The following is a 23,910-nucleotide window of genomic DNA, read 5'->3' as shown; positions in this document are numbered from 1 at the left end:
TTTCCAGCACCCTGGCATAGACTTTCCCAGGAGGCTGAGGAGTGTGATCCCCTGTAGTTGGAACACACCCTCCGGTCTCCCTTCTTAAAGATGGGGACCACCACCCCGGTCTGCCAGTCCAGGGTACTGCCCTGATCTCCATGCAACATTGTAGAGGCGTGTCAACCAGGACAGCCCTACAACATCCAGAGCCTTCAGGAACTCGGGCGGACCTCATCAACACCAGGGGCTCTGCCACCAAGGAGTTGTTTAACTGCCTCAGTGACCTCGCCCCGGAAATTGGCGGGTCATTCCCTCATCCCCAGACTCTGCTTCCTCCTCGGAAGGCGTGTCAGTGGGATTAAGGAGGTCCTCAGTATTCCTTCCACCGCTCGACAATTTTCTCAGTCGACGTCAGCAGCGCTCCGCCAGCACTATACACAGTGCAGGTAGAACACCGCTTTCCCCTCCTGAGACGCCTGACGGTTTGCCAGAATCTCTTCGAGGCAGTCCGAAAGTCTTTTTCCATGGCCTCTCCGAACTCCTCCCACACCCGAAGTTTTTGCTTCAGCCACTGCCCGAGCCGCATTCCGCTTGGCCTGTCGATACCTGTCGGCTGCCTCCGAGTCCCACAGGCTAACCAAGCCCGATGGGACTCCTTCTTCAGCTTGGTGGCTCCCTTCACCTCTGGTGTCCACCATTTGGTTGGGATTACCACCACGGCAGGCACCAACCACCTTGCGGCCGCAGCTCAATGCAGCAGCCGGCGATGGAGACGCTGAACATGGTCCATTCGGACTCAATGTCCCCAGTCTCCCTCGGAATGCTGTTGAAGCTCTGCCGGAGGTGTGCGTTGAAGATCTCGCAGACTGGGGCCTCTGCTAGACGTTCCCAGCACACCCTCACTACGCGTTTAGGTGCACCGGGTCTGTCCAGCGTCCTCCCCGCCACCTGATCCAACTCACCACCAGGTGGTGATCAGTTGACAGCTCAGCCCCTCTCTTTACCCGAGTGTCCAGAACATATGGTCGCAGGTCTGGTGATACGATTACAAAATCGATCATCGACCTGCGGCCTAGAGCGTCCTGGTGCCACGTGCACTTATGGACACTCTTATGTTCGAACAAGGTGTTCGTTATGGCCAAACTGTGATTTGCACAGAAGTCCAATAACAAAACACCGCTCGGATTCAGATCAGGGAGGCCGTTCCTCCCAATCACGCCCCTCCAGGTCTCGCTGTTGTTACCCACGTGAGCATTGAAGTCTCCCAGCAGGACAACAGAGTCTCCCGGTGGGGCACCTTCCAGCACCCCCCCGAGGAATCAAAAATGAAAAATTAAAATTGAGGTGGAAAGGTGATAAAGGGTGTGAGGATGACATCACACAGTCAGTAATCAATACTGGAATGGTTAAAGAAGACACTTGGACTATGTGATGAAGTCACAGTGGGAAAGAGTAGCCAACTGAGAGCTGTTTCTTTGGCAGTTGCTCACTGGAGATGCATGATCACAAAAGCATCTAAGTAGCAGGGGGAAAGCCAGTATATTTACAAATTGCGAATACATACATATTTTTTGCAAGTCATCAGTGCTGTGTTGGTCAGATTTCAACGCATAATTCCTAAATTTTAAAACCCAAATGTAAAGTAGTCCTACTTTCCTCTTCTTGAATGCCTGTCTGGCTAGGTATCCCCTGCAAGCAGCCTGGAACAGAGAAATGTTCCTCCTCGTCTGGAAATCTCGCTGCTCTTCCAGTCTGGACAGAATCCCTGCTCTGAAGAACACCTGCAGGAGGACAAATAGAGTTAGAAGAGTGTCACATATACCGGCTTTCTCCTCTATTTTCTCACATTATTAACTCTGGGTACTGACATACCTAAAGTTAATATTTCAAGTTCAAGTAAAGTGCTGTGAAAAACTATTTGCTCTAATTTTAATATTAGAAAAAGATAACCAGAGTAATTAGAAATAAATGTAGTTTATTTTTGTAAACTTTTGTAAATGTAGCACTTTTTAAATTGATGACTTCACGTATTAAGGGAAAAAAGCTGTTCAAATAAACCTGGCCCTGTGTGAAACAGTGCATTTCCCGCTTGTTAAATCATGAATTAATTAACATTAACCACATTTGTTTGGAAAGCAGAGTTCAGTTTTACCAGCCACACCCAGGTCTTACTGTCAGACCTGTTGATCAAGAAATCGGTTAAGATGAGTGTTAAGGAGTCAACAATAAGAAATGGGCAAAAATGGCATCCAGGGGAGAAACAGGAGGTTCCAAGGTTCATAATGGCAAGGATCACCGTTGTCCCTGATAACATTCAGCATTATTCGATGGATGTCAGCTCCAACAGACTACGACTTTTTAAAACTATCCAATTAGAAAATTATTAACAACTGACATCTATTTTATACATTTTCTGAACCGCTTCTCATCATTGTTTGATCAAAGCAACAATTTGCATAGTAACAATAAAGAAACTGACCTCGCAGCCCATCGTTTGTCAGTTAGGCTAGTTTTAGTCACTAATCAAATGTACTCTTTATAATGAAGGGGAAACCTGCAGTCAGCTGAGACTGAAGAAGTCACTTGGTGGATTGACTAAACATTTCTTCCACTGAAAACGCCAACTCCAGATGAACAGAATAGACTTTCTGGGACGTTGCTTTGTGCACTGGTGAACAGTCATGTTGGAACAGAAGGAGGCCATTACCAAACTGTTCCCACAAAGTTGGGAGCATGAAATTTTCCAAAATGCCTTCATGTGCTGAAGCATTAAGACTTCCTTTCACTGGAACTAAAACAGCAGTTTAAAGAAATGATTAAAAACCCTAAATTACAAATAACAATTATGCCCATGATGAGTATATGTAAACTTCTGCAATAATCGCTTTGTGGGTACCTGCGTTATAGTTCAGTGAGGTGCTCTACTATGATTTTGAGGCAGACTCCAAGTCAAAAGTTGCAGTCCAGCTGCTACAGTTTTTTTTTTTTTTTTTTTTTTTTTAAATAGTGATTTAATGAGCATTAGGTTGTTCCTCATCCAGTTGCCTGTGAGCTATGTTTACTGCCAGAGGGGAAAAAAAACCAACAACAACAACAAAAAATTTATTTATAGATTTCTACAAATACTGATATTTTGTGTAAAATTGGGTATTAAAAGACTCAATGACTTTGCCATGACTTCAGGTACCAGAAATCAATTCTGCTCCAGTGGGATTTTCTGTTGTAGGCAGATGATGTCTAACTAGCCTGGAAAGAGACAACACTTGTGGCAAACATGAACAGCTATGCTCCTCAGAGACCCTTTTGTCAGTGTGGGAATGGTTTAATACTACCATGCAGAGAGCTACAAAAGGTTTGGCATTGCACACCAGGGATAGTTTGGCAGCAATACGCAATGCGGCCACCTGCACAGCCCACAAATCTTGTGTTACTGCTAATTCCTCCAGGCCGATGAGTCCAAACACAACTAATGTCAAAAATCTGTGTGATTCGCTTTAATGTTAGATGGCAGGTAATGTCACTGGTTAGAAAATACTGAGAAAGACAATGCTAGTATTAAGACCCTTAGCCTAAATCAATAAACAAAAGAAGATGAATAGCACTGATTACCTCTGTACCATGGAGGTGGCTAGACAATGACCAATGACTAGACAACTGAAAAGATGAAATGTAATATTATTATTTAGGTAGTGGTACAGGCCAGGTACACAGAGAGACGGGGAGCTGAATTTAAATGCAAGCATGTTGGGGAAAAAGTGAAGAAAGGAGCTAAAATGTAAAATGAGCAGCATCTGGCTGCATTTCAATGATATTGGAGACTGGCTGAAGTGATATCCGCTTTTATACTCAGCCATTTTCCATTGTGGAGGATAAAAGGTTTTAAACATGTCCAGGCCTTAAACCTCATATGTGTTCTCCTAAGTTACAGTTCAGTATTGACTATTACACATAATAAAATATGCCTTTGAATATATGCATGTAGCACAGAGCCATGGCTCAGTGTCTGAGTGTCTAAATGAGTTTCATAGGCCTGAATGTGCTTGAAGTTATTTATAATTCTTAACTTGTTTGAACTACTGTTCACCACAAACAAGCACAAGCAGAATTTTGGCCTTTTAACCGTTTTTTTTTTTTTTTTTTTTTTGGTTGTTTTTTTTAAGTCTTGCAGTTTTTCCTACTGATAAAAACCTCTCTTATGGCCATTCAAACTATACAAAATAATTAGGCATTAAACATTTAAATGACAGAAAAGTTTGTTTTTCCATTTTCCATAGAAATTTCTGGTTTTTACGATTACAAAAAAACCAGAACAGTCTGGCCAATCAGCTGCAATAATTTTTGCCGAAATGTTCCACATTTATTATTTATGATTTAAGTCCAAAGAGTCATGCCTACAAATTTCTTTCCTTGTCACAGCAGCTTTTTCTTCATCATGTAGAAAAACAGTTAAATATGTAACTTCTTTACACTGACAGAATGGGAAGTATCACTGGTCCGGCCCACTTAAGGTCAACGTGGGCTGTATGTGGGCTTCCGACTCTAGAGCGGCTCTTCCTCAACCTCCTCCGACCACAGGTACAACATGCCCAGGACCCACTACAATTCGCATACAAGGCGGATGTCAGAGTGGAGGATGTCATCCTGTACCTCCTACATAGAGCCCACTCACACCTGGACAAGGGAAAAGGCACGGTCAGGATCCTGTTTCTTGACTTTTCCAGTGCCTTTAATACCATCCGGCCCTGTCTGCTCCAGGAAAAACTAAACAGGATGCAGGTGGACCCCTGCCTGGTCGCTTGGATCTCCGACTACCTCACTGACAGACCACAGTACGTCAGGCTGAAGGACATCACGTCTGACACTGTGGTCAGCAGCACAGGAGCACCACAGGGAACTGTGCTGTCCCCTCTTCTCTTCACCCTGTACACCTCTGACTTCTGCTACAACTCTGAATTATGCCATATTCAGAAGTTTGCAGACGACACAGCCATCATGGGTTGTATCTGGGATGATCAGGAAGAGGAGTACAGAAGTCTGGTGAGGAACTTGGAGTCACACAAACCACATGCAACTCAACACCTCAAAGACCAAGGAACTGGTTGTGGACTTCGGGAGGTCCAGAGCAGGTCCACTGCCGGTTCAGATAGAGGGAGAGGAGGTGGAGGTGGTCAACAAGTACAAGTACCTCGGGCTGTGGGTGGACAACAAACTGGACTGGTCATGCAACACAGAGCACCTGTATAAAAAAGCCCAAAGCCGACTGTACTTCCTCAGGAGGCTGAGGTCTTTTAACATCTGCAGGAAGCTCCTGAGGATGTTTTACCAGTCGGTGGTTGCTTTTCTATGCTGTGGTGTGCTGGGGGAGCAGCACAGCAAAGCAGGACTCATCCAGGCTGAAAAGGCTGGCTCTGTGGTCGGCATGAAGCTGGACACTCTGGTGATAGTGGCAGAGAAAAGGACACTAAAGAAATTGATGGACATTAGGGCTGCCACGATTAGTCGACTAGTCACGATTACGTCGACTATCAAAATTGTCGACGACTAATTTAATAGTCGACGCGTCGTTTGAAGCTTTGTAAGATCCCAAAAGATGCAGGAATAAGTAGTAGGATTTAAGAGTGTAATAACGGACTGAAACAGAAGATGGCAGCACTGCATGTACAAGGATGCCAGCTGCCGTTAAACCCCGAAGAAGAAGAAACTGTCCCAGAATTCATAGCGCAGCTCAGCTCAGTTTCCAACAATGGCGGCAGCTAGTTAGTTTTAATGTTACTGTTATTATTCTTTCTGGGTCACAAAATAAACGTTTAACATATTTTCAGGCGAGAATGTAACTGTGTAAACTTCAAATATCTGCTCAGTTTATCAAGACACCACATATTTGCAAAAGCGCTCCGACGTTTTTGGAGACGTCTGTTACCCACTAGCTCCATAGCTAGCCGGGGCAAGGCTCACTAGAGCCGGTGAGAACACCGGACTCCCGGCAAATCTTTTCGCTACTCAGGTTAAACATGATATATAAGCCACTTAGATAACTTAAAAATGTTATTGTTTGGCTTTTTTCAGTATTTTATTTGTTCATGAGTAAATCGGTTTGGCTGAAAGTTATAGTTTTTACACAGCTGAATAAACGTCAAGCAGACACCTGATTATCAGAAGTGTGAGATGCTCCAGAATATACTCCGGTGTCCTGTTATATTTTAGATAGCAAGGAGCAGACGGCTGCGTTTATTAAACTCCACCAAAACAATCTGCAAATTTCATTTAAATTTAATAAACTATCATCTTGTCTTCATTTTTAGTTAGCACATACCTTAAACACTTAAAGTTGTAAGCTAATGATAGTTATATAAGAGCAGATGCATGCTGGTGCAATAAGCTGTACGTTTTACGTTCAATGGATGCATGATCTGATTAGTCGACTAATCGCAAAAATAATCGGTGACTAGTCGACTATCAAAATAATCGTTTGTGGCAGCCCTAATGGACATTATGGACAATGCTGGGCATCCTCTGCATACGGCCATAAACAACCAGAGGAGTCTGTTCAGTGACAGGTTGCTTCTCCCAAAGACAAGAACCAACAGCCTTAATGTTATGCCTTTTGGTCAAAAGTCAGTAGTTAGTGCATAATCTGATTAAGTTACGTAACTAAGGTGATAGTGTGTTTGAAATTTGCTCAGAGTGAGACGTCTTGGTCGCAAGCTATGTTTGTATTGTATGTGCGGAAAGGGGAGCGAGGGAGTGCTCTGATCATTCACCTATCTTTGACGTATTTTCTCCGTTAATGTTGTGAAAAGTGCTTCGGCAGTATCAAAACTGTGAATAAGCTCATGTACACGCTAAAGTGCTCTACACGCTTGTACCTTGGGAAACGTTCGTCTTTGTGAGTATTAATGTGTTCAGAAATAACTTTTATATGCGTTTACATCGAGTGAACTGTGATGCTAATGTAACGCACGTGTTAAGCTAGGCTAATCTTTATGTTTCTCATTAGGATGTGTATTAGCTAGCAATTTATTTTCACCTTTTGTATGTTTCAGTTACAAATAAGAAATAGCAAGGAGAAGCCTTGAGAGAGATAAGGCTTTGAAGGATCTTCAAATAAAAAGCAAGAAAAGCAAGCCTTGTGTGGAAGATCTCGTCTATTTTGTTCGCTGGCTGTCTAGCTTCACATGGTCACGTGTCGTGAGGGCAGCACAGTAAAAAGACGCCTACTCAGCGGGTTCAAGCATACAGAGCTACTTTAAGCAACATGAGTCTACGCTCAGGAAGAAATTATCTAAAAGACTACACTGCTGAAGAGCTAGACGAAGCAGCCGGTGGTGAACAGCAACCAGACATCGCCACTCAATCAGCTACAATGCAGCAACAGTCTCAGCCATTCGACACCAAGTCGCAGAAATCCAGAACATCGACAAGGCGGTCTCAACGGACATCCTCATCAACAGCTTCTGCAGCTGCAAGGGCCTACGCCAAAGCTCAAGCAGCACGAGCTCAACTGGCCTTCGCTGAAAAGGAAGCTAATGCAATGAAACAGAGAGCTGAACTGGATGCTCATCTACATGTCCTCCAGTGCCAAAAAGCAATAGCCGCAGCTGAAGCAGAGGCCTCAGCCTATGAAGAAGCAGAGATTCAGAGCGGGGAGCTCTATGGAGAACTTTGTGAGGAAGTTGAGCCCATCAGTGCAGTGCACCGCACTAACGAATATGTTCAACAACAATGTGAGTTACTCTACCCAGACACTCAGCACGACGCAGCACAGCTTCCTAAAGGGAATGACAATGAAGTAGATGTACAAGACAGTACACAAATAACTAATCCTTTTATAACCAACTCTCAAACAAAATCACCACCTGTAAACAGAGAAAGAAAACAGGAGCAAACAGTGAACACATGTGTAGTCGACACGTACTGGTCCAACTCCACAAAGCACACCCCCACCCTTAACAACTGCTTACCTGAAGCAAGTGAAACGCAACAGTTTGCAAAATACCTAATTCGCAAAGAACTAGTCAGCACAGGTCTTTTGCAATTTGATGACAAACCAGAAAACTATTGGGCATGGAAAACCTCATTCATCAGCGCAACCAAAGACCTAAATTTGTCTCCAAGAGAGGAATTAGACTTGCTAACGAAATGGTTGGGTCCAACATCATCCGAACAGGCTAAGCGGATTCGTGCTGTGCACACCCTCAATCCTGCTGCAGGTGCGAAGATGGTCTGGCAACGCCTTGAAGAGTGCTACGGCTCACCTGAGGCTATTGAGGACGCACTCTTAAAAAAGGTAGAGGACTTTCCTAAACTAACAAATAAAGACAATGTTAAGCTGCAAGAACTTAGTGACATCTTATTGGAGCTACAGTGTGCTAAACAAGATGGCGCACTCCCAGGACTTGCTTACCTGGACACAGCTAGAGGAGTCAGGCAAATAGTGGATAAACTTCCCTTCAACCTACAGGAAAGGTGGACAACTGTAGGAACAGAGTACAAGGAGACTCATAGTGTGTCATTTCCTCCTTTCTCAGTTTTCCCACAATTTGTCCAACGGCAAGCGAAAATGAGGAATGACCCAAGCTTTGCTATGTCCAAGGCCAACACCCATGTCCCTTCTCCCACAGAAAAACTGAGGTCATATAGTCGCAAACCTACTGTGTCAGCACACAAAATGGACATTATGGCAGAGCCCGACCAGAATAATCTCAGTCCAAAGAACATGGAGGAACCGGATCGTCAGTGCCCAATCCACAAAAATCCACATCCACTCAAAAAGTGTAAACTTTTTAGAGACAAACCTATTGAAGAAAGACAAGCCTATCTCAAAGAGCATCACATCTGCTACAGATGCTGTGGGTCTGTCCAACACATTGCAAAAAACTGTAAAGCAGTGGTTAAGTGTATCGAGTGTGACAGCCTTAAACACTTATCTGCAATGCATCCTGGTCCTACTCCTGCCCCTAAGAGTACTACACCAGGAAACAACGACAATGAAGAGCAAACTGAGAGCTCACCTTCAGTCGAGTCGAAGTGCACAGAGGTATGTGGCCAAAGTGATAGCCCACGTTCATGTTCTAAGATCAGTTTAGTCAAAGTGTATCCCATGAGGCCAAAAAGAGAGCTATAAAAATGTATGCAGTAATAGATGATCAGTCCAACAGGTCACTGGTTAAGTCAGAGTTTTTCAGCCTTTTCGATATCAATGCCAGACCCACTCCATACACCTTAAAGACTTGCTCTGGCAGAGAACAAACCTCAGGTAGGAGAGCTGTGAACTTCTTCCTCGAGTCCTTGGATGGAGAAGTCAACATCCAGCTACCCCTTTAATTGAATGTGACTCTGTTCCAGACAATAGATCTGAAATACCCTCTCCAGAGATTGCCCAGCATCACCCACATCTTCTTCCAGTCGCAGATAACATCCCACCTGTTGACCACCGCGCCCAATCCTTTTACTCCCTAGGGACGAGACGTCATCAGGTACGTGAGCAAATCAACGGACCCAACAATGCACCATACGCCCAAAAGCTAGACCTGGGTTGGGTTATTGTGGGGAGGTGTGTTTAGAAAAGCGCACAGTCAGTCAGAGGTCAATGTCTACAAAACACACACCTTAGATAATGGACGTGCATCCTATTTTGAGCCTTGCCCAAACACAATTCACGTTAAAGAGAATTATGGGGTCACTATGAATGCTACCTGCGTCACAGACGATTTGGGAGACTTTGTGTTTGTTAGATCTGAGGGTGATAACAAACAAGCCATGTCTATCGACGACAAAGCATTCCTGACAATAATGGACAATGAAGTTTATCAAAACCAAGAGAACAGCTGGGTTGCACCTTTACCCTTTCGCTCACCGAGAAGGAGGCTCCCTGACAACAGAGAACAAGCCCTAAAACGCCTCTGCTCTCTCCGAAAGACTTTGGAAAAAAAAACAGAAATGAAAGGTCACTACATCCAATTCATGCAGAAAATGTTGGATAACGATCAAGCCGAGCCTGCCCCGCCTCTGCCAGAAAATAAAGAACATTGGTATCTGCCCACTTTTGGTGTATACCACCCACAGAAGCCACAACAAATACGAGTTGTGTTCGATTCAAGTGCAGAATGTGATGGAATTTCGCTCAATCAAGTGCTTCTTGGCGGACCTGATTTGAACAACTCCCTGTTGGGAGTGCTGTTGCGCTTCCGCAAAGAGCCCATAGCCCTGACAGCTGACGTGCAGCAAATGTTTTACTGCTTCGTTGTACGCGAAGACCACAGAGATTATCTGCGTTATCTGTGGTATGAGGACAATGACATTACAAAGAACATAGTCGAGTTTAGAATGAAGGTCCACGTGTTTGGAAACAGCCCGTCGCCCGCTGTTGCCATCTACTGCATGGGACAGGCAGCACAACAGGGTGAACGAGAACACGGATCCGATGCAAGACAGTTTGTTGAGCGTCAGTTTTATGTTGACGATGGGCTCACATCAGTCGCCACGCCAGAGGAAGCAATCAACCTGCTCACAAGAACGCAAAACATGTTAGCAGAGTCTAACTTGCGCCTTCACAAAGTGGCATCAAACTGCAGTCGAGTCATGGAAGCTTTCCCTGTTGAGGATCGTGCAAAGAACCTGAAAGATTTAGACCTAGGAGTAGACCCTCTTCCAGTTCAGAGAAGCTTGGGACTCTGTTGGAACCTACAATCTGACAGCTTCACTTACCAGGTATCAAACGAGAGCAAACCATTCACACGGAGGGGAGTATTGTCGACAGTTAATAGCCTCTATGACCCTTTGGGATTTGCTGCTCCCATAATAATGCAGGGCAAAGCATTACTCAGAGAACTGTCATCTGATGGGAAAGACTGGGACACGCTCTTACCCCCTGAGAAGCAGGAGAGGTGGGACTCATGGAAAGACTCTTTGAAAGCCCTTGAGAACCTCCAAATACCAAGGTGCTACAGCCCAGGTACGTTAAGCACAACGAAAGCGAAAGAACTATGCATTTTCTGTGATGCCTCCACTGTAGCTATAGGTGCAGTAGTCTATCTGCGTACAGTTGACAGTGAAGGACAGTGTCATACTGGGTTTGTAATGGGGAAGTCTAAACTCGCACCCCGCCCCGCACACACTGTACCACGCCTGGAACTATGTGCTGCTGTGCTCGCGGTGGAAATGTTTGAGCTCATCAGAGACGAGTTAGACATTAAAGTAGACAATGTGACATTTTACACAGACAGTAGGATTGTGTTGGGGTACATACACAACACCTCCAGACGATTCTACATGTATGTTGCCAACAGGGTTACGCGCATTAGAGCATCCACCCATCCGAGTCAATGGCATTATGTACCAACTGAGTTAAAATCTAGCTGACCAAGCCACTTGGTTCATTCCAGCAGCAGACCTGCAGAGCAGTACCTGGTTCTCAGGTCCACCCTTTCTGTACTCTGACACACACACAGAACCACACACTGGTCCTTTCACGCTCATCGAACCTGAAAAAGACAGAGAGATACGTCCAGAAATAAAAGTCATGAAAACTACTGTAGCAGAGCCACAGTTAGGTTCGGAGCGTTTCAAAAAGTACTCAAACTGGACCACTCTTTGCAGAGTTATAGCCAGACTCATTCATGTAGTTACATCCTTTGCACAAAAGACAAGTGGACAAAGGGGATGGAAAAGTTTCAGTGAGACACCAAATGTCCAAGAACTCACCTGAGCCAAAGTAGTCATCATTCGAGCTGTCCAACAAGAAGCTTACAAAGTGACGCTTGAAAGCATTAAAGAAGGAAAGAAGGCCAGTGGCATATTTCACGCACTCAAAAAGCTCAATCCTGTAGTGGACAAAGACAGTCTCTTACGAGTCGGTGGACGTCTTTCCACTGCCGATCTCACAGAAAATGAAAAGCACCCTCTGATTATTCCATCTACCAGCCACATCGCCATACTACTTGTAACTCACTATCATGAACAAGTAGTTCATCAAGGAAGACACATAACTGAAGGAGCTATCCGTGGTGCTGGGTACTGGATAATTGGAGGGAAGCGACTCGTGTCATCTGTCATTCATAGGTGTGTCACATGTCGCAAGTTGCGAGGCAAAATGCAGATCCAGAAAATGGCAGACTTGCCCGCAGACCGAGTCACCCCTGAACCACCCTTTACCACTGTAGGCCTAGATGTGTTTGGGCCATGGACAATTGTGACGCGTCGTACAAGAGGTGGTTGTTCCCAGAACAAACGTTGGGCTGTGTTATTCACATGCATGTCAACTAGAGCTGTGCATATCGAACTGATAGAGACTATGTCTGCTGACAGTTTTATCAATGCATTAAGAAGGCTCTTCTCTATTCGGGGCCCAGCCAAGTTTCTGCGCTCAGACAGAGGCACCAATTTTGTGGGCGCTTGTAAGGAATTAGGGCTAAACTCAGGGAACAAAGCAGTAGGGAAGTACCTGCAAGGGAAAGGGTGTGTTTGGACATTCAACCCCCCTCATGCGTCGCACATGGGAGGCTCATGGGAGCGCCTTATAGGGGTTGCCAGGCGCATTCTGGATGCCATGTTGTTACGAACTGAACAAACACGTCTTACTCATGAAGTGTTGTGCACCTTCATGGCTGAGGCCTCTTGTCCCCATATCCACTGACCCTGACAGTCCTGCAGTACTCACTCCAGCGATGCTACTAACGCAGAAGATGAGTGCTGTGTCTGCTCCACTCGGGAACTTTTCATCAGGGCAGTTGTTTGGGAAACAATGGAAACATGTTCAACACCTTGCTGATACCTTTTGGAAAAGGTGGAAAGGAGAATATTTGTCCACCTTACAAAGTCGTGCAAAATGGACAGAGACTAGACCTAATGTTAAAGAAGGAGATGTGGTTCTGCTGAAGGACTCCCAAGCCAGCAGGAATGAATGGCCCATCTGACTAGTAGTAAAAACATTCCCCAGCAGCGACAAGAAGGTCCGAAAAGTGGAAGTGCGGACTGTAAAAGATGGGACTGTTAAAATGTTTCTCAGACCATATATATACACATATACATATACATATATATACACACATATATATATATATGTATATACACAATACATATACATATATATAAATATAAATATATAAAACATAAATAATAATATGTAATGATATAATGTAATGTGTTTAACTAAATGAATCCTGTTATGTTTTCTCCTTTTCCACCCATTTCAAGGATGATGTAAGGTAAATTATTCTGTGATGTGAAGTGCTGCTTCATCAGGGTACCTTCTTCATAAAGGAGAAGTGGCACTCCATTCTTTGAGGACACATGATTTTTGTTAGCATCTTTAAAAAGACTAATGTTTATTGAATTCAGGAATCTGACCTCAACTCCATTTACCATTTATGGAACATTTGCAAAGCCCAACACTTTCAGCAGTATAAAAAAAGTCTTTGTAACATTGCCACATCACCCTGGGATAAAACTGATTTTCATGTTTAATGTATTTATCAAGTCCATCTAGCTCATATTGCAGTAATTACAAAGAACTAATACTGTCCATAGTATTAGACATATATGCAATCTGTTTCCATGCTGCCCACAGACTGGACCACTTAATCTCCAACTGGGCAGCTGGTGCTTTGCCTTCCCACATGAGCTGGTTGGACGCGTTTGTCTCTCAACTGTCAGTAAAAACATTACGAAACAAGAGGCATTACCAATCTTACTGATATGAGGACTAGTGCTGGGCGATATGGAAAAAATATTTATCACGATATGAATTATTTTATATCACGATAACGATATATATCACGATATACCACCTGACCTGTGGTCATCTGGAAAGTATGCAGTCTGTAAACAGCGAGTGGAGAGGGTGCAGTCTTTGTTTTGAGTTACCGTAAAGCATGTCGCAAATCCGGGTGCATGTAAAGCAGCACCATGTTGCAAAACCACAAGACGGAGTTTCTTTGCGAAAAATATCATTTTTTTATACTTTATTTTCTCTTGCATGAAGTTAAGAGTATGTATAGTGAGAAGACAACACTAATATATTTGCCACAGGCTATTTAACCCTTTAAGACCTACCATAGAACCAAGTCCGCCAGAGCTTATCTTTACATTTTACATGCTGTAGTGCCATTTGTGGGAGCATTTCAAGTTGCTACACATCAATACAACCATTATAGCCCAAATTTTAATAATATGTATGCATTAAGTCCATAGTAACTACATAAATTGCAAAAAAGTGCAATAAACTACAAAAAAATTGAAAATCGTTTTTGTTTTGTTTTTACATATATTTCTAGTTAGAGAAATTTAAGAGGCTTATCCTCAAAACTGTAAATACAAAAAAGTTGCACAAAATAGTTTCCAACCACGAGAAATTTATTTTGAGTGTCTTCATAGTTTTATGTTTGAGATACACTAATTTTTATATACTACAGGAAAAATGAAAATAAATATTATAATGCAAATTTGCAAAAAAACAGCATGTGCATCAAAATAAACTATTTCCAACAGTGTAATTTGACTTCTAAGCATCCCAGAAACGATACTGAAAAGCATAAAGTCAAACATGACTTTTAAAAACACCAATATAAGCTTTCAAGGTAAAAAAACAACAACTACATTTTCCGCGAAATGACGTCTCTTCCGGTTTCGGACAGGTAATGGTGGGTAGGGCTGCCACAAACGATTATTTTGATAGTCGACTAGTCACCGATTATTTTTGCGATTAGTTGACTAATCGGATCATGCATCCATTGGACGTAAAACGTACAGCTTATTGCACCAGCAGCATCTGCTCTTATATAACATTAGCTTACAGTTTTAAGTGTTTAGGGTATGTGCTAACTAAAAATAAAGACAAGATGATAGTTTATTAAATTTAAGGAGATTTACAGATTGTTTCGGTAAAGTTTAATAAACTCCTTGCTATCTAAAATATAACGGGACACCGGAGTATATTCTCGAACATCTCACACTTCTGATAATCAGTTGTCTGCTTGACATTTATTCAGTCGTGTATAAACTATAACTTTAATCTCAGCCAAACCGATTTACTCAGGAACAAATAAAATACTCAAAAAAGGCCAAACAATAACATTTTTAAGTTATCTAACTGACTTATATATGTTTAACCTGAGTAGCGAAAGACAGTGGTGGGTTTGAAAACGATTTGCCGGGAGTCCGGTGTTCTCACGGGCTCTAGTGAGCCTTGCCCCGGCTAGCTATCGAGCTAGTGGGTAACAGACGTCTCCAAAACGCCGGAGCGCTTTTGAAAATATGCGGTGTCTTGATAAACTGAGCACATATTTGAGGTTTACACAGCTACATTCTCGCCTGAAAATATGTTAAGCGTTTATTTTGTGACCCAGAAAGATTAATAAGAGTAATATTTAAACTAACTAGCTGCCGCCATTGTTGAAAACTGAGCAGGGCCGCGCTATGAATTCTGGGACACTGCTGCTTCTTCTTCTTCGGAGTGTAACGGCAGCTGGCATCCTTGTACATGCAGTGCTGCCATCTTCTGTTTCAGTCCGTTATTACACTCTTAAATCCTACTACTTATTCCTGCGTCTTTTGTGATCTTACAAAGCTTCAAACGATGCGTCGACTATTAAATCAGTCGTCGACGATTTTGATAGTCGACGTAATCGTGACCAGTCGACTAATCGTGGCAGCCCTAATGGCGGGCATGCGATAGTTCGCGCTGACTTAATATTCCAACATAGGAAGTGTTATGAACAGCTGATCGGATCGGCAAAGCGCGTTTCTGGAATATTATGTTTTTGTTGCTGGAAGTGCTTTTTATGCAATTTTTGCAAAGCTATATGTGGAAGGAAACCGTGACCTAGGGCAAGCTAAGGGAATAAGATTCAAGTACAACTCCTACGGTTTCATATGCAAAACAAATTATTGCGCTAGCTTACGTGGTTCCAGTTCTACAGGGATTTAAAAATAGGCAAAACGGAGTGTGCCTGCTCCGGCCGGTTGTAAAGGGTTAATGATATATTTTATGTAATAATTTATAAAATTAGGGTTAGAAACGATAGAAACGATAGAAGACAAATGGCACGATAGACACTTTTCTATCGTCCACACGATATATATCGTCATATCGCCCAGCACTAATGAGGACCAAAGATTTAAAAAAACTTTGGTACTAAAAAGTTAACTTTAGGAATCTAGTGGTCCAACTCTAAGGCAAGGTCAAACATTCTGCAATATCTGCCAAGAAACTTCGATAATTGACAGCTCAAGGCCCAGACTGTTCTTTATTCCGCAGACATTCACAGATCTAATTAACAAAAACTGCCTGCCCTTTTCCTTGTGATTAGCTGCACTTTATCCTCAACAGTCTGGCAGTGTTTGACTGCTGCTTGGCAAGATACAGAGAGTGCAGAAAATATCACCTCTTGCCCCCAAAAAGAAAAAAAATAGAGAATTAGGACTAGTGAGGATACATGTGGAAGTGTGAAGACTTTGTCACTGCAGAGGAACAAAAAAGAAACAGAGAGCCTGTCGCCCCCTTTTGCTAGACAACCTAGTGAGTAGAATGAAAATGTGATCTAATTATCTGTTTAACTGCAAGGGCCAAAGCATAAAAAGGTTTTTGGATTTGAATCCTTTTTCTTGCTCTTTCACAGCAACACAAAGCAGCAACAGCCAAAGGACAAGCTGCTCAACATTAGTGTAGAAAGTGATGATGAAAACCCACAAAAATCTAATTTTCAACAATAAATGTAAAGACAACAAAGAAGACAGAACTGGATTTTAGGATTGCAATAAAAAAGGGGAGCTCTGAGGATCACCACAAAGAGAATTAGTACTGTGAAGGAAATCTTGAGTTTGCAGTAACAGGAAAACTGCGTCAACTCATAAGTAGAAGTACACTGAGATGAAAAAGTGTATGCATGAGGCATCACTCACCCTGCTTAGCCCCATGTGGTAGTTACTCTTCTCCAGCTCCAAAGACTCCAGTAACTCCTCCACTGCCTGCAAAAGAGCAGAACGAACACTCAATAGATAAACAACCCAATCCCTCTGTGTCTGGGCCTTACCTATGTCTGGTCATGTGACCTGGCTCCTAAATGATGCAAGTTACGTGTCATAGCAACAAACACAATTCCACTCTGGAATCGGCTAACACAAGCACACACCTACCTCGATGTGCCTTGAAGGACACAGAGATGCTACTGAGGGTTTTTTAATGTCAGGTTTCACTTGTCGTGTGAAATAAACCTTAAGGAGTCCAACTGTAGACTGTCTGACTACAAGGTTTGAAAAGTGATGCTACACACTACATTTAGTAAACATGTCATTAAATGTACAGTCGGGGAAATAATTATTTGATCCCCTGCTGAATTGGAAAGTTTGCTCACTTATAAAGAAATGATCAGTCTTTAACTTTTATGGTGGTTTTTATTTTAAGGGAAAAAGACAGAACAGCAACCTAAAATCCAGACAAAAGGCATTACAGTTAAGTTAAAAACTGATTGGACCACTCCCCTTCACATGAACTCGCTAAATCTTTTAGGTTTCCACTCAGCAACTTAAAGCTTGCTTCAGCTCCGTCCACAGATTGTTTTATACAACTGAGGTCTGGAAACTGAGTAGGGCACTGCATGACCTTAATGTGCTTCTTTGGCAACTCTCTTATTGTCTTTGCAGTATGTGTTGGATCACTGTCAAAAAACGGTTGAGTTGATGCCCTAGAGCTCAATTTTGGTTTCACGTTTCTCCCCAAGCGTTCTCTGAATCATCTAGATGTTCACTGTTAAATTGTATATGTACCTTCTTGAGCAGGGGACCTTGTTGGCGTTGCAAGATTTCAATCCATTACAGCATGGCGTGTTATCAACAGGGTTCTTGGTCACTGTGTTCCCATCTGCCTTCAGATCATTAACAAGCTCCAAGTTTTGGACTGATCTACCACCTTTCTCATGATCATCCCCACCCCATGATGTACGATAATCATTCGTCCTCTATCTGGAAAGATGGTCATTTTAGATTTCTTCCATTTACAAATAAAATAGTTGTAGTTCTGTATTAAAATAAAACTGCCATAAAAATTAGATACTGTTCTTGTTTTTCTCCTCTTTTTTTTTGGTAAGGCAACAGCAAGGGCTCATCATCAAGTAACTGTTTCCCCCACTGTAAGAGCCTTTGAGGGTTAGTATTCTTCGAACTCTTGGAAAAACTACCTTTATTTCATGCACATATCTGTTTCGTGAAATTCCTGAACAGTTGCAAGACAAGGTTAATGTAATTATAGGATTTTTGCAGTAATTAAGGAAGAATTTTAGCATTCCTCTTATAAAAGAGTTTCACCTCCTCGGTATTTCTGTGATTTCTTCACTGAACACCTCAGTAACTCTTCTTTTCAACCATTCTGTTGTTAATTTACTCATCAGACCTAAACTTCAGATCTCAGATCATCATGATTATGTTTTGGTGTTGAATAATTAAAATTTTTTCAAAAATCAAAAATACTCAAATTCAGTCTCAGAACATTTTCCGTGACGTTAAGTGGAACTAGACACAGACACTTTTGGAAACTTAGGCTCTTCAATTGCATACGTTAAAAAAAAAAAAAAAAAAAAAAGTACAAAAATTTGCAAATTCCTATTAAATTCCTATTGTTTATTTAGATTCTGTCTGTAGGTGTGACTTTGAACAATCACATTGCATTTTATAATGCAGGAAAACTTAATTTCAACCTACAAAATTAAGCTGCCATACAAAACAATACTGTTATTAATATTGTAGCTTCAGTTTTTTCAGCTTTTTTGGAAGCATCCTTTTTTTTGCTGCCTCTTGTGTTTCACAAGAAGCTGACAGACAGATATATCTGTGAGACAGGTATGAAACTGGGATTTGATGGTTGTAAAAGATGTTTCATACCAGGCATTCTAGACCATGGAACCTCTCAAAGGAGGAAAATAATAGTAACAAACGTTAGAGAGAATTAAGCTTCTCAGGGATGATGTGATAAATTTCTTCCCTGCTGTTTGCCTGTTTGGTCTGAAAAGCTCTTGGCAGGCGTACCATATGGACACTGACAACATGGCTACATCATGCTGTCTTAAGAGGAGCAGACAGTACTGGGCTACCTCCTCTATTCACCCTGCTCACTCCTCCCCACCCCCAACAACAGCATCCAATACACACTCAACACAAGGCTCCAGCCTGTCTCTCTCAACCACCCAGGTTCGGAGGGAACTGAGGAGGATTAAAGCCAAGAAGGCAGCGGGTCCAGATGGCATCAGCTTGAGGGTCGTCAGGTCCTGGGCGGACCAACTGTGTGGGGTGATGGAGCACCTCTTCAACCTGAGCCTGAGGCTGGGAAGAGTCCCACAGCTCTGGAAAACTTCCTGTGTTGTTCCAGTGCCAAAGACTTCACGCCCCAAGGACCTCAACAGCTACAGGCCGGTGGCTCTGACATCCCACCTGATGAAGACCCTGGAGCGGTTGGTCCTGGCTCAGCTCCGGCGCCTTGTGAGCTCATCACTGGACCCACTTCAGTTTGCCTACCAGCCTGGCATTGGAGCGGAAGATGCCGTCATTCATCTCCTACATCGTTCCCTCGCTCACCTGGAGACCGCTGGGAGCACTGTGAGAATCACGTTCTTTGATTTCTCCAGTGCCTTTAACACCATTCTTCCCTCGGTTCTGAAGGACAAGCTGGAGAACTCTGGGTGGACCATCACCTCACTACCTGGATTTTGGACTACCTCACCGACCGACCACAGTATGTGAGGACTCAGGGCTGTGTGTCGGACAGGGTCGAGTCTGCAGTACGGGGCCCCACAGGGAACGGTTCTGGCTCCGTTCCTCTTCACCATCTACACTGCAGACTTCTCCCACAACTCCACCCAGTGCTTCCTGCAGAAGTTCTCTGATGACTCTGCAATAGTCGGCCTCATCACTGATGGGGACGACAAGGAGTACAGAGGACTGACTCAGGACTTTGTGGACTGGTGCCAGCTGAACTACCTCCAGATCAATGCCAGTAAAACCAAGGAGCTGGTGGTAGACTTCCGCAGGCACAAACATCCTCCACTGCAACCACTGAACATCCAAGGTATGGACATCAAGGCTGTGGACAGCTACAGGTACCTTGGTGTTCATCTGAACAACAAACTGGACTGGACTCATAACTCAGGCGCCTCTACAGGAAAGGGCAGAGCAGGCTGTACCTGCTGCGGAGACTCAGGTCGTTTGGAGTGGAGGGCCCACTCCTGAAGACCTTCTATGACTCTGTGGTGGCCTCAGCCATTTTTTATGGTGTGGTCTGCTGGGGAGGCAGCATCTCTGCTGGGGACAGGAAGAGACTGAACAGGCTGATCCGAAGGGCCAGCTCTGTTCTGGGAGGCCCTCTGGACCCAGTGGAGGTGGTGAGTGACAGGAGAATGGTGGCTAAGCTGTCATCCCTGATGGACAACATCTCCCACCCCATGCATGAGACTGTGACAGCACTGAGCAGCTCCTTCAGTGGGAGACTGCGGCACCCACGGTGTGGGACGGAGAGATTTCGCAGGTCTTTCCTCCCCACTGCTGTCAGACTCTACAATAAAGACTTTGCAGCTGATCAAACACACAAACCCACACATGTGCAATAAGACTGCTATATGTGCAATTCTTCTTCTGACGAAGTTGTGTTTTTGTATTTTCCTACTCAGTTGTATATAGTATTTGTATTTCTATTTTATTCTATTGTATATATTATTCTATTCTATTTTATTCTATTGTACATAGTATTTTATTTTATTTTATTGTATTTTATTTTATTGCATTCCAGTGTTTTCTAATTTCTGCTACATAACTTTGCACTTTTGCTGTAACAAAACAAATTTCCCACCTGTGGGACTAATAAAGGCCATCTTATCTTATCTTATCTTATAGCAGGAGAAAAATGGAGGCTTTTGTTTGGCAGAGACAAACTGTCCGGTAGACTCAGCAAACCAAACCCCTCTCTTTCTCTTGCTTTCTCCCTCTGTGAAAAAAAAATATTTTGTATTAGCATCCAATTAAATCTGGCTAAAGTCATCTCTATCTCACACCAACACCTTCCATCCATCTTCCTTGCCTCCTTTGTTTTTGACCACTGTACATTTCGAATAAAGAGATCTGCGTAGCATTAGTACTCTTTGAGTGGGATATCCTCTCTAAGCTCATCTTCAAGAAACTTTGAGACTCTTCACTGCCAGTGTACTATAGAGCTTTATAGAAAGGAGCACTGGATTTTACACATCTGTGTATCTGATCTGTATCCTTTTTTTTCTTTTCTTTTTACAAAACAAAACAAATTGTTGATTCTTAGAAAACAGATTCTGCACCTTCTGAGACAAGACATGAGGTACAGAGGATCTTAAGGTGAATATGTTTTCTCCCAGCATCATCGTAAGACTAATCACACCTTAGTGCAAAGCTGCTATATACTTGCTAAATAAATGTAGGGAAGACAATAATCATATGCCCAGGGATGTTCCTAAACTGTTCTGCCACCTATGCAAAAGAAATTGAAAGATAACGAGACAAAAAAGACGCAAGGGAATGGATGGGAAGACAGAGAGAAGAGGAAACAAAGAACTCTTCCCACCATCAGTAATTATTCAGTACAGTGGCTGAATGCTGCCATCCTGCACAATTATAATTAATTACACACAAGAGTGGGAGAGCCAGGACAGCGGTAAGAGAAGAGGAAGAATAAACAGATTGTGTTCACAGACTCAAGTGTGAAGGGGCAAAGGGGGAAACACTGCATGTCCAGACTTCATCCTTTCTACACTGTACCTGATTTTGTGGTGTGAAAAAAAGACAAAAGATATCCCCATGAGTAAGTATTTCACCTACAGGCAAAAGACCTACAAGAACATAAATGATCGATCTAAAAATAACATTTCCTGTTATTTATCCCACATTTACACCACATTACTTTAACAATAGATTTCAGGTACTTTTGAAAAACCTTAAATCTCCCACAATCCTGAGCAAATTTTACAAAACATTTTCCCGTTATGAATGAATTATTCTGATTAAACCAAGGCAAATGATTACATTATATCTTAATATACGCACAGCTAAGGATGTTGACAAGAGAGCACTTTTCATTATATCAGCAGTCACAGTCCAACTACTCAAAGCAGAACTGCAAGTATCATGTTAACCCTGTACTCACCCTCTTCTCATCTGTGACAATGTAGTGGCGGCCATACTTCTTGGTTAGATGAGGTGCCAGAACATCAAAGCGCCTACGGAACTCAGAGAAAACCATGTGGTCAGGATAACCTAGAGGCAGAGAGGGAGAACAGAGAAGAGAGCACAAAAACTCAGAACACCAAAGTTAAAGTAGCATCTGCAGCTGGTGTAAAGGCTAGCAGTTTATCAGCAGCCAACCGAGAGACAAAAGTATGAATGTCTATGGGACAGTCTTACATTAGTGTACTTTAACCCCTAACCCCAGATCAAATTAAACTGAAACGTGGTTTTGTCAGTTACTGGAAAGAGTGTTGCAATTACAAACATATAACACTGCAAAGTAGTTACCTTGCCTGTAGATGCGCAGAGCATCTAGCAGTTTGGATCCTCGGAGCTGAGCTCTCAGGAGGCTCACATCCAGAGTCATAAGACCTGAGTCAGGGCTCTCTCCATGAGCCATACGGTAATCACCTCCTCCTACTGCCTCTACTTTGGGCAGTAGGCAATGGACGAAGTGAACTTTAGAACGACGCACCATGTCAATGAGAGCATCCTGAAAATAAAGAGTTTATATCAGATATCAGTTTCCAGTTCCAAGACTTCATGCAACAACAAGCTATAAAAACAGTACAGTGTTAAGCATCAGTGCCTTAACACAGCGGTCCCCAACCTTTTTTGCGCCACGGACCGGTTTATGCCCGACAATATTTTCACGGACCGGCAATAAGGTGTCGCGGATAAATACAACAAAATAAAACTAGTGCCGGTACCGAAAAAAAGAAGATTTATTCATAACACACGTGAAAAGACCCAGGAAAACCGAGTTAACGATAAAAACGATAACAAAATGAAAACCGATAAAAACCCTGAAAACCATACATTTCACACCTGAGCCTCAACTCTCGCGGCCCGGTACCAAACGACTCACAGACCGGTACCGGTCCGAGGCCCGGGGGTTGGGGACCGCTGCCTTAACAGGTATTACAAAAGCAACAGAAGAGTGAGTGAATACATGGCTCAAAGACATTACAGGAACACTTTGGAAACAGATCGGATCGCAATAGAGAATAAAAATCATGCTGTACATCTATACCAATATGGACTGGACTGGATAATGTGTTAAGAATAAAGGGATGACACATTGTTTGATGAAAATAAAAATGAAAGTGAAGAAAGGGGTTGGCAGTCTAGTCCTGCAAAATAGACTAGCCTCAAAAAGTTACTCAGTAGTTTGTGCTGCTTGCAAATATCCCTGACAACGTCAGGGCATGAACTGTATCCATGGACTACAGCTGTGATGCTTTATATCGTTAGAGAATATATTTTAAATATTTTAATTATTTTTATCATGGCTTTTATCAATTAACAAAAACATTAACAATAAACATAATAATCATACATTTTATTTATAAGGACACAGTACAGTAAATGAATATGTCTGTGAGGGTTCTCAGTCATCCGGGTCACTTCCTAGAACTGAAGAAGCTTCTCAGATGAGAGGTGAAACATCTTCAAGCAACTTAAAGAAGTCCAGACGCTTTTCTTTCCAAGCTCCTTAGACTACAATAAATGAACAAAAAACAAGTAAAAAGAGAAATATAAACAAGTTAAATTTAGACAGTCCAAATAAGATCAGAGGGAAAAAGCAGTTTGAAACTAATGACTTTTAAGTTTCCCTCCCTGAATCGCTACCTTATGTTGGAGGGGTTTGTGTGTCCCAGGGATCCTGGGGGCTATGTTGTCCGGGGCTTTTGACCC

General features: G+C 42.8%; 1 protein-coding gene across 8 annotated transcripts in view; it reads right to left on the bottom strand.

Moving 5' to 3' along the window:
* The window catches only part of myo18ab (myosin XVIIIAb), a 149,194-nt gene that overhangs the window by 47,299 nt on the left and 77,985 nt on the right, over positions 1-23,910 (bottom strand). For all 8 annotated transcript variants that reach the window (XM_039622625.1, XM_039622629.1, XM_039622628.1 and 5 more), the window contains 4 exons: positions 22,501-22,705; positions 22,133-22,242; positions 16,882-16,947; positions 1,635-1,763 (listed from right to left, as the gene is read on the bottom strand). In XM_039622625.1, the coding sequence (XP_039478559.1) occupies positions 1,635-1,763; positions 16,882-16,947; positions 22,133-22,242; positions 22,501-22,705 (510 nt within the window). The remainder of the gene's footprint in view (positions 1-1,634; positions 1,764-16,881; positions 16,948-22,132; positions 22,243-22,500; positions 22,706-23,910) is intronic.

This window comes from Oreochromis aureus, linkage group 14 (genome assembly GCF_013358895.1).
Source record: "Oreochromis aureus strain Israel breed Guangdong linkage group 14, ZZ_aureus, whole genome shotgun sequence".
Taxonomy (NCBI): domain Eukaryota; kingdom Metazoa; phylum Chordata; class Actinopteri; order Cichliformes; family Cichlidae; genus Oreochromis; species Oreochromis aureus.
Note: the sequence above shows the minus strand (reverse complement) of the source record. Positions and strands in the feature narration are given on the sequence as shown.